The sequence below is a fragment of the Hippocampus comes genome, unplaced genomic scaffold, assembly GCF_001891065.2.
Source record: "Hippocampus comes isolate QL1 unplaced genomic scaffold, H_comes_QL1_v1.1 scaffold113, whole genome shotgun sequence".
NCBI lineage: Eukaryota > Metazoa > Chordata > Actinopteri > Syngnathiformes > Syngnathidae > Hippocampus > Hippocampus comes.
The window spans coordinates 310,906-324,501 of record NW_017806160.1 but is presented as its reverse complement, the minus strand read 5'-3'; the positions used below and the strand labels follow the sequence as shown (position 1 = coordinate 324,501).

General features: G+C 43.6%; 2 protein-coding genes across 5 annotated transcripts in view; one reads left to right on the top strand and one right to left on the bottom strand.

Moving 5' to 3' along the window:
- Positions 1-1,762, top strand: part of arhgef25a (Rho guanine nucleotide exchange factor (GEF) 25a) — a 51,375-nt gene extending 49,613 nt beyond the window's left edge. For all 4 annotated transcript variants that reach the window (XM_019895665.1, XM_019895664.1, XM_019895666.1 and 1 more), the window contains one exon: positions 486-1,762. In XM_019895665.1, coding sequence (XP_019751224.1) covers positions 486-608 — 123 coding nt within the window. In that variant the 3' untranslated portion in view covers positions 609-1,762. The remainder of the gene's footprint in view (positions 1-485) is intronic.
- Positions 1,763-6,667: 4,905 nt separating this feature from the next.
- On the bottom strand, positions 6,668-9,060 carry sp5l (Sp5 transcription factor-like). The gene is made up of 2 exons (XM_019895572.1): positions 8,643-9,060; positions 6,668-7,846 (listed from the first exon to the last, which is right to left on the bottom strand). Exons 1-2 carry the CDS (start codon positions 8,694-8,696, stop codon positions 6,797-6,799), a joined length of 1,104 nt encoding a protein of 367 aa, XP_019751131.1. The 5' UTR covers positions 8,697-9,060; the 3' UTR covers positions 6,668-6,796.
- Between the last annotated feature and the right edge of the window lie 4,536 nt (positions 9,061-13,596).

Genomic DNA, 13,596 nt, shown 5'->3' with positions numbered 1-13,596 from the left:
AACAACATATTTCAGTACTGGAGCAACAGAATTTTGGAGCAGCTGGTGAGTCTTTTTGCAGCAGCCCGACCATATCCTGAATATAAATTTTTAATCATGTTACACACACGAAATAGGGAAATATTTTTCTCCAAATAACAGGTAGGTGCGACAAATCCCGTGGGGCTCTGGCGTAACAAGGCAGTAGTTGTCCACCGCGTTCTCATTTGACTCCACCTGAAATGGCTTCGTACATAACAAACAGGAAGCTGGCTGAGCCAGACCAGGAAGTGAGTTAGCGATGCCTATCAAAAGTAGATAATTGTTTCCCATACGTGGCCTTGGCTGAACTTTAGACTCAGGGTGCAAACACCGCATTGCTTTTGTTCACATGTTGACATAAATATTAGCGTTTTGACGAGCAGCACTTGTGCTGAAAAGTGAATGGCAACTTGAATAAGTGGCATTGAAAAGCTTTCTGTTGTTGTGTTCTCTACTGCCTGCAGAGAGCAGGCGACGGCTGCCGCAGGGGTCAAGCGACGGATTGTGGAAGCCAGGCTCCATTTTCGGGTCCCTCGGCTGGACGACGGCCAAGCAACTTGGCCCGGCTGGCTGAAGATGACCTTTGAACTCTTGTCTTGCTTTCTGTTGCGTGAGCCTGAGGGACAGCGTGAAGATGACAGAACACATTCATGTCTGTTTCTCCAGAACTGACACATCTTGAAGGAACCTTTGAAGGAATTTTAAGCAGCACCTGTAAATGACGCTTCGCTTTTTAAAGATCCAAAGCTTGGATGAGTTGTAGCCGCTTTGTGTGCACCTGAACACAAATCAGCCTGCAGGATGTTGCCGGGCACTTGAAGGAAGGTCAGTCAGTGTTGTGACAATGACTACTTTTGACTTTTTTGACGATTTGTAGAAGGGGTTTGATGATCACATGTTCATTCCTAATTGGGGAGGTCACTGGATTGTCCCTTTCAGCCCGTATGCACCAACACTGAAATTAGTTTTTTGTTTTTTTTGGTTGAGTTTACTCCATTTAATTTCTTCAAGATGGTCACATGAAATAAAGTAATCTGGATCCAGATACATTTTTAAGTAATCCAGATGATTTTATTTTGTGCAGGCACTTGACAAAAAACAAACAAAAAAAAAAACCAATCTGTGAACGTATGGCCTTTTTTTGTTTCTTTTGTCCGTGCGTGAGAGTGTAAAAGGATGTGCATGGGCTCTCCCTGTACTCTCCAGTAATACGACACATGTACAGTTTTACACCTGGCGCTTGGTCTACAGGAAACACTTTTATTGTGAACATTACACTAAATTCAAGAGTAGTGAGAAAAGGACTTTGCTCTATGCTGTATGCTTACAGCTCTCACCGGGTGCATGTGCCTATTTTGCTTTTCCAATATTTTTAAGTACAAACAAAAGGAAAAAAAAAACCCTAAGAAAAAATAGACAAGGTTCCGCAGCAGAAGGCCAACTATGAACTGTGACGAGCACGGAGCATCTGCACGTGGCTTTCATTGTGCTTTTGCAGGACCGAAAGAGACCTCTGGAGGGCGCCAAGCGTCGATCATTGTTGCAGAAGCAAGGCTGTGTGCCGATTTGTTCTCCACAAAATTCTCTGGTGTATCTCTTGTATTTTACGGTGTTGTTGTTGTTGTTGTTGTTTTTTAAATAATTGTTTTAAACTTCCTTCCAACGCAGAGAAGTGACTTTTTAATTCAGAGGACAGATACATGACAGTGATGTCCAAGAATTAAAAACCTGTAATCAGTGATTTGTTCTCTTGTTTTTACCGAACATTTGGCTGACATTAACCAGTAGTCGGAATCTTAAGTAGATTTTACAGGAAATTCATTTGTATTTCGAGATTTTTATTCTCGCAACCTCTCCCTGCATTTTTTAAGCCTTAGTTGGTAAAAACAATTTAGTTCTTTCAACATTCACAGATAACAACATGATGGCGCAAATAAATCAAAGACGTCAACAGTGATTGAGGTCTTTATTGACTGACTACGATGTTGTGGCCTTATAAAGTAGAAACAAACCGACAACAGCAAGACAACAGAACGTGAATCAGAGAGCACAATGGCAATGACAGCAGATTGGGAGAATGAAGACTTTCCCCATCTATGGACGAAAGTCGTTTTTTTGTGGAATACAAAAATGAGTCATATTGAATACTGTTGCAAGCTAAATACCTCCAGCTTCTATTGCTGAATACTTTCTCTGTTCTGTCTTAAAGAAAGAAAAAATAAAACTTGCATTTTTTTTTAAGTTAGCATTACCTAATGTAGCCTTCTTGATCTAAATACATTTTCGTCTGTATTTTTTACTTTTCTTGGGAACATTTGAATTATTGCTCCTTACTTTTGCCAACTCTGCCAGGAACAACCCATTCAGTCCAAATTTGCTGAGGCTTGGAGTTGAGCCGGCTGCAGCTGTTCAATGCAACAACAAAAAGGCTAACAGAGCCCCCTAGAGATGAACGGAAGAAGCAAGCAGTTCATGAAGATGTCGCTTCATCAAGATGCATTCTTCTTTGTGACCACTCGAGGACGACAGAGCACCTCCTCTATAATATTAGCAGATCTACCTGTATCTGTCTGTCTGTCTGTCTATCTATCTATCTATCTATCTATCTATCTATCTATCTATCTATCTATCTATCTATCTATCTATCTATCTATCTATCTATCTATCTGTCTGTCTGTCTGTCTGTCTATCTTCAAGTTTTCAAGTGCGGTTGACTTTACCTCTCTTTATTTATGAATTTTTTTTAATGCTTTGCCCTCTTAAGCTGAAGTTAAAAAACGTAAAAAGCCCTTTGACAGTAAGTTGAAACAACAGATAATCGTTCATCCATCCATCCATCCATTCATCCATCCATCCATTATCAGAGCCGCTATTTGCACGAGGGTCGTGGGCATGATGGAGCATATTTTATTTTGTCAGGTGGTTGCACAAAATAAAGTGATGTGGAACCAGATACATTTTTTGAGAAGATGTAAAGTGTACTTTAAAAAATCAATTTCGATCCAGATAATTTCAATTCATGCAACCAATTGACGAAATAAAAATGAGTACATTCAACAACAACTTTTTTTCTGTGACGTTAACATACAGGCCAGGGTTCGTGTTTGTGTTTCGGGCGCTTAGAGCGCCAAGGGCTTTCTGACAAATGTGAGCTGAATGTAAATGTGCTCACTGACTTTGTGGTTCAGTGTCCTGACCAGTGTGCATTCGCGCGGTTCCACTTGAGTGGGAATGATTGTCTTTTTCTACATGCACCCGGCAACAGAGCAGTGACCAGTCCTGGGTGAAGTCGACCTTTCTCCCAAAGTCAGCTGACCTGGCTTCAGCTCCGCCGCGACCCTGAACAGGAAACAGCACAACGTGGGGAAGCTCAGTTTTCCTCGTGTGCTCGGACGTCACTGCATACTGAAACCAGCATGTTACATGCTCCTGAAACACATTTTTGTTGCTCCAAAGAAAAAAAAAATTAGATCCTTTTTTTATCGTAGACTATATCCATTTTCTCACCCGCTTATCCTCACAAAGGTCACGGATGTGCTGGAAACTGTCCCAGCAGAAATCGGCCAGTAGGCGGGAGACACCCTGAACTGGTTGCTAGCCAATTGCAGGACATAGACTATACATCTCCGTAAAAAATGTATCTGTATCCAGATGATTTTATCTCGTGCAACCATTCGACAAAATCAAATTGAGTATATTCAACACAGCATTTTTTTCAGATTAGTTGTATTCGGCATTTAAAATACAGCCAAAGAACAAGGGTGGTCTCGTAATTTTTCTCATGGCTGCATAGTCAATGTAATTTTTTTGCACGTGCTTTTCTTCCATCATCTGATTTACCACAAACTTACTGTATTGCGACACGTGCTTTGAGAGCATTTTTAGTCTCCAGGATGAACCGCTATACATGGATGTGTGCCACGTTGTAGACCCCCTTTCTAAGAATGAAGGCAAGGCTATTGAAGATGCTTCAAACGGACGTAACAACAAAGAGAAGGAACTACTGGATGAGCAGACATCTGGTTGGCCGCTCTCCATTCTGGGCCGTAAAGCAGAGCCTATCGTAACCTGCCTGTGATCGACGGCTGCGGCTTGCGGGAGGAGTGCGGAGGGGGGTATTAACTTTCACAAGGGTTCAAAATCAAAGGGAGTTTCTGTCACTAGTCTTCAAGTTTTCAAGTGCGGTTGACTTTACCTCTCTTTATTTATGACTTTTTTTTTAATGCTTTGCCCTCTTAAGCTGAAGTTAAAAAACGTAAAAAGCCCTTTGACAGTAAGTTGAAACAACAGATAATCGTTCATCCATCCATCCATCCATTCATCCATCCATCCATTATCAGAGCCGCTATTTGCACGAGGGTCGTGGGCATGATGGAGCATATTTTATTTTGTCAGGTGGTTGCACAAAATAAAGTGATGTGGAACCAGATACATTTTTTGAGAAGATGTAAAGTGTACTTTAAAAAATCAATTTCGATCCAGATAATTTCAATTCATGCAACCAATTGACGAAATAAAAATGAGTACATTCAACAACAACTTTTTTTCTGTGACGTTAACATACAGGCCAGGGTTCGTGTTTGTGTTTCGGGCGCTTAGAGCGCCAAGGGCTTTCTGACAAATGTGAGCTGAATGTAAATGTGCTCACTGACTTTGTGGTTCAGTGTCCTGACCAGTGTGCATTCGCGCGGTTCCACTTGAGTGGGAATGATTGTCTTTTTCTACATGCACCCGGCAACAGAGCAGTGACCAGTCCTGGGTGAAGTCGACCTTTCTCCCAAAGTCAGCTGACCTGGCTTCAGCTCCGCCGCGACCCTGAACAGGAAACAGCACAACGTGGGGAAGCTCAGTTTTCCTCGTGTGCTCGGACGTCACTGCATACTGAAACCAGCATGTTACATGCTCCTGAAACACATTTTTGTTGCTCCAAAGAAAAAAAAAATTAGATCCTTTTTTTATCGTAGACTATATCCATTTTCTCACCCGCTTATCCTCACAAAGGTCACGGATGTGCTGGAAACTGTCCCAGCAGAAATCGGCCAGTAGGCGGGAGACACCCTGAACTGGTTGCTAGCCAATTGCAGGACATAGACTATACATCTCCGTAAAAAATGTATCTGTATCCAGATGATTTTATCTCGTGCAACCATTCGACAAAATCAAATTGAGTATATTCAACACAGCATTTTTTTCAGATTAGTTGTATTCGGCATTTAAAATACAGCCAAAGAACAAGGGTGGTCTCGTAATTTTTCTCATGGCTGCATAGTCAATGTAATTTTTTTGCACGTGCTTTTCTTCCATCATCTGATTTACCACAAACTTACTGTATTGCGACACGTGCTTTGAGAGCATTTTTAGTCTCCAGGATGAACCGCTATACATGGATGTGTGCCACGTTGTAGACCCCCTTTCTAAGAATGAAGGCAAGGCTATTGAAGATGCTTCAAACGGACGTAACAACAAAGAGAAGGAACTACTGGATGAGCAGACATCTGGTTGGCCGCTCTCCATTCTGGGCCGTAAAGCAGAGCCTATCGTAACCTGCCTGTGATCGACGGCTGCGGCTTGCGGGAGGAGTGCGGAGGGGGGTATTAACTTTCACAAGGGTTCAAAATCAAAGGGAGTTTCTGTCACTAGCGAGGGGGTCTCAGCAACAGGAGTCCCATTCACAGGGAATTCCTGGCCAGTGCCCTCCGTGGCATCTGTTGACTCAATCTTCTTCTCCATGGAGAGAAAAAAAAAAACAGTCATTAAAAGGCCACATGACTGTGAACTTGATTGCAGAAGGCGCGACAAGCAGCCCATCAATGGGATGAGTATTTACTCGGAGGTGTGAGGGTCTTTGAACAGCCCACCATGTTGGTCTGCCTTCACGCTGGCAGCACAATGGGGCAGCTTTGTCATGCTGCAGGGGATCAAATCATCATTTACATGTACATCAAATGTTAGCCCGACAGGAAATTTACACATTTAGTGAATAAAAAAAAAAAAGGAAAAAAGTTCAAACTATTTTCATAATTTGCAATTACTTGTCAAGGTTTAAAAAAGTAACATTAAGGAAGCGTGCATTGTTTCAACACAGAGATTGTTTATTAAAATCCACATGCAGCCATTGACCCTATAACACTTAGCATTTATACATCATTTACAGGGAATTTGGAATGCTGCAGATACAACTTCTGAATCAGAAAAGTAAAGGTTGTGTTTTAGAATTTGAAAGCGAGGCAAACAAATCAGGGCAAGAATTAAAACCTCGAATAACTAATCAACATCTTGGAATTCTTATGAATTCATTCTGGGCTTTTTTGTATGACTTACCTTGAATTGCATAATTAAGGGCATGGTCATTGTGCTCATTTGAATCTAGAACAAAGACATGACGATAACCCATTTGTTTTTTTTCCATTTTCACATACAATCAAATTTTGAATCAACGTATCATAATTTTTCTCATTTTTTGCTCTTCTGCTTATGACAGGGAGCGTGCCGCTTGCCCCAGTGCATTGAAAAAACTTTTGGATGAATTTACTCAATTTTATTGTGATTCTTATTTGGTTGCTTGCAATAAAATCATCTGGATCCAAGTAAGACGAAACATCTATTTAAAAATTGGATCTGTATCCAGATGATTTTATTTCATGCAGCCACTTGATGAAATAAAATGGGGTAAAGTCAACACAGCCTTTTTTTTTTCCAGTGTGTGCAAAGCTACCGCATCAAGTGAGAATCACACAGTTTGCATTTGGAATTCGGGAAAGCCGGACGGCAGACGTTACTCTCTCTTGATGTTGGCGAGCAGAGGGTCCGAGCCCTGCGCCGGCTGCCCGGGCCTGCTCTTCCTGCTCTGGTGGGTCTTGACGTGTTTGGAGAGGTGGTCACTCCTCATGAACCTCTTCCCGCACTGCTGGCAGCCGAAACGTTTCTCGCCGGTGTGGGTGCGCAGGTGCCTCTGCAACTCGTCGGAGCGCGTGAAGCTTTTGCCGCAGAAGAGCCAGTTACAGATGAAGGGCCGCTCGCCGGCATGCCAGCGCAGGTGCGCCTTGAGGTGCGACGTCTTCTTGTACACTTTGCCGCACTCGGGAATGTGGCAGATGTGCAGTCTCTTCTTTCCAAACTCCAAGCCGCCGCCGCCGGCTTGGCAGTTGGGGCACTTGCAGCGCCGACAGCGGCGCGTGGAGCTGAGCAGACCCTTGGGGGTCCCCTGGAGGAGAGCGGCGATCTGCGGCTGGTGGCCCAACACGAGCTGTCTGCCCAGGGCAAAGGGATGGTTGGAGGGTGTGCCGTTGGTTTGTGGAAGGCTCCACCACTGTTGCCCTTCCTCACTGTGGCCTCCTGGCAGCTGATGTCTGGCTGAGGAGTTCTGGAGAAAGCTGGGGAAGTTTTGTCCCACACTGCTGTGTTGCGGGTAGTAAGAGCCGTTGGCCTGCGGCTGCGAGGACAACACTTTGACGGGGGAGAGTTCGAATGAGTATGATGAGGCAGGCTCGGCCGGAGGAGTGAGAGGAAGCTCATGGTGAGGATGATGATGATGGTGGTGGTGGTGATGGTGGTGGTGGTGGCCCAGGCCAGACTGCACATGGGCAGGAAATTGCACCTTGGGCACGGTGAAGGTCATTTGGTGCGTGCTGAGGGCTGTCCCGGGCGTCATGTCGTTGCTCCACAGCTGGAACATGCCAGAAGCGGAACTGACGCTGCCCTCGTAGGGGAACTGGGCGCCCTCGGAGCTGGCACAGCTGCCCGCCTGCCAGGCTTGGCTGCAGGTGGTGGCCAGGAAGGACAGGGCGTTGGGGGGGCCCTCTGGAGAGGAGCTGGGCGTGCGGTCCTGTTCGGCGGTCAAAACACACACACACAGAATGTCCACAAAATAGCTATGAATACAAAATGCATTGCATTGTAAATAATGCCTTAATAATAATATGCTCGCTTTGATGAAACTGCAATATATTAGTCAACAAAAATTAAATTATCAAAGAGTAACTTCAAAAATAAGTAACAGATAAAACACTTATGTGGTACTGGTTGATACAAAAGGGAAAGACGTTTCAAAGTGGTTCAGAATGTATTCATTTCGCCTCGTGAGCAAAATGAATCATTCCTTTGCGTAAGTCACTTGAAAGATACTTGAAAAACAACAAGAAATTATTTTTCCCTTTCAACAATATTTATTTTGTTTTGTTTTTTTTCATTTTTATTTTTAAAATGTGAAAGGCACACTCACCACAAATCACAAAATATTTGGTCACTTCAACACAAGCAACCCAAGTTAGTGCAGTGGTGTTAATGTTAAATTCAACACAATAATATGAATCTGATCTGTGAATCTGGTGATTCACAACGGTGTGCTGCAGTAAATCAAGTCAGCAGTAAGTTCATCGTGGAGTTAGTCAGATATAAGTTAATCGAAATATGACTGCGCACGTATGTTGATATTAACAGATTTGCATCAATATGCAAAATAGGAGGTCAAATGAAGCGCAGTGAAACACGTCTCTGCTAAAAAATTAAGCGCGCGTACTGTGCGCATATCCTCCCTTCGATATGGAAGCAAGTCTGTCAATCAAAGTAGAAAGGGCATAGCCACTTTGCGACCATGCTGTACATTTATGGAGCAAACAAACCTGTAAAAAGGTGTGCAAAAAGTTGTCAGTCCTTTGTATGGTGAGCGCAGCCATGTGTACTCGCGTCGCTTTCTTCTCCACGCAAGTGCAACGCAAACGTCCACGCGTGAGTGGAAAGTAGAGCAAAGTGACGCTCTCACTCGCCTCCTGCGAGATCAGTCCAGACGACAATCCCGCCGCTTTAAAAACAAAGTCCTCGCGGGCGTCGGTCTCTCGGTGGTCCAGAAGGTGGGAAGATGCGGACTCGAAATCCTCGCGATCAACTCCCGAGCAGTCTGAGCTGCTGCTTGTCTTTATACAGCCAAAAGATCGGCTCAACGGGGTCTCCAGGATGATGCGGGAGAGCAGAGGAGGAGGGTGCGCGTCGTCAGACGAAGGGGTGGGCCACTCATAATTTCAACCAAAAGATGACCCCGGCAACGGACTCCTCCCCGCTATTAATGTGAGCACAAATATACTGAGGGGGTCGACTGTGCTTTTTTTCTATCATTGTAAACTTTTTTCCAGCTACAGTATATACGTCACTTTATTATTTCTTTTTTTATTCGGGATAATCCACTATTTGCAGTGTTGGACGAGAAGCTTCCAAAATGTAACATCCTCAAAAGTGTTTGTGCATTTATGATCTGAAGGCAGTATGCACACTTTCAAACGGAGCTTACGTACACTGTACGATGGGAAAACTACTTAAATAAGTAAATAAGAAATAAGAGTTTTTCATAAATGTCATCATTAATGCACTAGAAATAATGTTCACAATAAGCAATTCTTAAAGATTAAATGCAAATGTGCTGTACAACAACTGAGCTGTAATACTTACAAATGTGTTTTCGTGTACAGTCCATGAAAAGTAAAAAATGGGGTTTCAACTCAATTCAACATATTGCATTTGTCTTTCATCCCGTGATTTGTGTGCTCTTCTTTCGTCCCACCGGGGTTTAGCCAGTGTGGTTTATAAAGAGACCAAAAGAATCTCTTTAAGTTAACAGGCTGCAAAAGTGCATCGCATGCCTCAGTTTCAGGCTGTTTCTCATCATTTCGTGCGTGTGTGTGCGCGCGTGTGCGTGCGCGCGTGTGTGTGTGTGTGTGTGTGTGTGTGTGTGTGCGTGTGTGTGTGTGCGTGTGCGTGTTTGCGTGCGTATATGCGTGTGTGTTACACTAGAGAGAGCCTCGCCAGGATTTTGGGGAGACTGAAATTTATCATTTTTGAATCCGGGTGCCTGGGTGAATGGATGTCAAAGTGCAGTTCGCAGTTCCACACACACACACACACACACACACACGCACTAACCACACACTTACATTTCTTGTGTTAAGCATTGTCCTGGTTATCTTTGAAACAGTTTGAGTAATAATCTCAATCTGTGGCCTCATATCATCTAAAAACAAACAAAACGATTACAAATATCACAACATATCAACACGTCTGTTATAACTGATGTCTAAAACTTAATCGGCTACTAAGAAACATAAGCAACAGCGAGAGGAATAATAAATGCTGAATGAGTGAATGGACGATTTTAAAATTCCAGTGGGACACTTTTTAAAGGTCAATAAAAATGCATCTTGTTTATTTTTATCGGTAATGCCTTACTTTCCTCTGTTATAACCAAAACGAGCAATAGTCACAGGAGCTGTGTTACTTCTGTGACTTTTTACTCTCCAAACAGTGCTTGTTGGACCAAGCTCACATAGCAGATGAGAGTTAAGTAACTTTTAGCAACTCTACACTGAGGACCAAAAATCTGCTTAGTCTGTTAAATAGAAACATCTAACATACATAACGATAGCTCAGTCAAAAATTATTTTTATCCGGAGAACTCACCATGGGATTTTGAATAATAAGAGATTTATTCTGAACACAACAGCGTCTGACGCACATTTTGAAATAGCAAAGTGTGAGGTTAGATTTGCAGCCCGCAAATTAAATGTCAACATGATCCACAACTGACTCCATCTTTTTGCTTTGTAAATGAAAACAACCACTTTTTTTTCTGGCATGACAGACTGGGGAACATCAGCACATCAAGACCATTTGCTTTCTGGGCATGAAATGAAACACACACCATGTTTATTGCCCATATCTGCATGTTGATTTCTAAACTTTAACGCGGGATGGAAGAATGTGTATTTACACACACACACACACACACACACACACACACACACACACACACACTTCCCCTCACCAGCTAATTGATATAACTCAATCAAAGAGCGTTCTCACCAGTAGGTGACACATCAAATAGGCCGCCCTGTGTGACATTCTCACATTGGAGAGTTCAAGTGGAGGCCGCTTCAGATGTGCTCCATTAAATGCAGATTGAGGCTTAATCTCATTCTGTAAGTCTCCTCACCATTACAATGTGAAGAGTTTCAACCCAGGCTGGGAACCCGCTTCTCATGTAAATTCGGAGCTCGCCACTTATCTGCTGCTCCTTGTTCCGCCGACTGCAATCCCTAAATAAACACACCTCAAGGAGAAGGCGGCTAAAGTCGTATTACAATAACATTAAAACAGGGGATAACACATTTTGGTGATTTTGTAGATCTCATTTAGCGCATACGGAATTAGAATAATCGAGATTAACATTGTGCTAGGATGCCTCAATGTAGTTCTTAAAAAAAAAAAAATCCATTCTGCTTTGCTGTACGTCTTGTTTTACCTGCATTACATGACGAGATTTTTGGATTTTTTACTTTCTGGAATGTTTTGGTGCAGAGAGCAGAACAATTGATGTCCTTGAGTGTTTCATCTAATGAGCTCTTTGGACTTGATAAGAGAGAATCTAAAGTAACAAACTTTCTTCTTTATCTACAATACGTTACACATTATGCAAATCTGCATCACAGCGATTTCTAAGAATGCATGCACCACAATTCACATATTTGCCTCAGTGTATCGGCAGTTTGAATCATGCCAGGCACATTTTGCCACAAGATAAATATTCTTGTGATGGCAAAATGTGTTGTGTTGTGATATGATGGAAGCTTGTAATTCTGGATTTTTTTTTTCAACTCGAGTAAAAGTGAGGGGCCTAATTCGGAAAGATGAAAGAGCACACAGTGTGGACGAGGAAGGACGACATGAGGCAGAGGTACAGTATGCTCCGTCTCGGCTTTATTACGGGGCAGAAGTTGTTAATTACCCCGACTCTTATTTCCTGTCCCCTCTCATCAACCCCCTCCTCCTTCCCAAATATCCCCCGCCACCCTCCGACGAACCCCTCCACCCGCACCCCCAGCGCGCTGCCTCCCAGATGAGTGGCTTTGAAGTGCAAAGTACTCTCTCCTCACTTTGAACTGTGAAAACAATGCTCATGTGGCTCTGCTTACCTTCCCCATGTTAGCTCATTTAAATAGACCTGGATACGGCTTGCACCATTTTCAAGGGAAAACTCATTCCAGAGAAAGAGCTCCCTGTGTTCATGAAACAGCTGCTAGGATGGCCGCTAATCAGGCCCGCACCGTCACACATTTGGTGTCTGCTCTGACTGACTGCAGGGCGGTCGCCGCACGCTCACTCGGCAACAGGAAGACACCATGATTTTCAGTCATTCAAATCATCAAGTTCCAGTGGCGAGGCTTTGTGCATTTGGTACCTGTGCCTGCAGGAGGGACTCACCTGATTTAATATCAACACTATCATCCAACCATCCATTATCTAATCTGCTGATCATCACAAAGGGCGTCCTGGAGCCTATCAGTCGTCGTCAGGCAGTAGGCGGGGGACGCGATGAACTGGTTGCCAGCCAATCGCAGGGCACACAGAGACAAACAACCATTCGCGCTCACACTCACTCCTAGGGACAATTTAGACTGTTAAATTAACCTGTCATGCATGTTTTGGGAACGTGGGAGGAAATGAGAGGAGCCGGAGAAAACCCACGCAGGCACGGGGAGAACATGCAAACTCCACACAGGAAGGCCGGAGCCGGAATGGAACCCTGCACCTTTGCACTGTGAGACCGGCGTGCTAACCAGTCAACCACCGGGCCGCCCCAACGCTATCATGTGCTTACAGAAACCATCAAAACGAAACTGCAAAAAGATTTCGTTGAATTTATTAAATTTTAAATAGATGTATAGTCTACTTTAAAAAAAAAAAAATGATATGGATCCGCGGAGGTCAAAATAGCATGCGGCTTCTTGCCATCTTTACATTTCATTGTGTTGTGTCAAAGCTGTGTGACACCACTGATGTGATGATAGTGATCTCAAACACAACACACAGTCCTTGTTGTCACTCCAGCAGGCAAGTGGGACAGGGATGACTGAGCCACAACTCTGAAGAGGTTGGTTCCAAATCAAACGTTTGAGACAGCGGACAGCTCTGTTGTTTGTTTTTGTTTTTTTGAACCAGTGAAATAGTCTGTATCAAATACTTTACATTACAGTAAATTTTAATGACCTCACCATCAAGTTTTTGTTTCAGGATAAAGTCCTCAAGCTCGGAAGAAAGCATAGAATATTCGAGTGGCGAGTCAAGCTGTTTTTTTATCATGCCTGGAGGCAGTTTGAAGTTTTAAAAGCCTCATCACTAAATTGTCCCAGCTGTCTTGACCATCTGCACGAGAAAAGGACGAGATGCACACAGGAGAGCGGCCTTTGTGCTGGTGGCCACGTCAAAGAGTCCATTTTACAGCACGCCACTGACTCAACGGCCCTCAAGTGACAAATGTGGCCTAATGGATGAGACAGACAGCATGCTGCTTTGCTAAGCCCAGCGCTTCGCCCTCAACCGTTGAGCTCCGGGACAGGACAAGCTGGGCCCTAATAATTAGCATGACACTCCGTTTCAGGGCAATCAGGAACAACATCAGCAGCTGGACTTTACACTGCAGACCTCACTCAGGAGTCTGTTTGCTGTTTCCTAGTTTTTGTGTGTGTGTGTGTGTGTGTGTGTGTGTGTGTGTGTGTGTGTGTGTGTGTGTGTGTGTGTGTGTGTGTGTGT

Bases quoted from the DNA above. Each gene is read 5' to 3' on its own strand.
- sp5l (XM_019895572.1), bottom strand. From the start codon at position 8,696: ATGGCTGCGCTCACCATACAAAGGACTGACAACTTTTTGCACACCTTT. The intron at 7,847-8,642 runs GTTTGTTTGCTC...ACCGCCGAACAG, and splicing joins TTTTGCACACCTTTTTACAG to GACCGCACGCCCAGCTCCTC.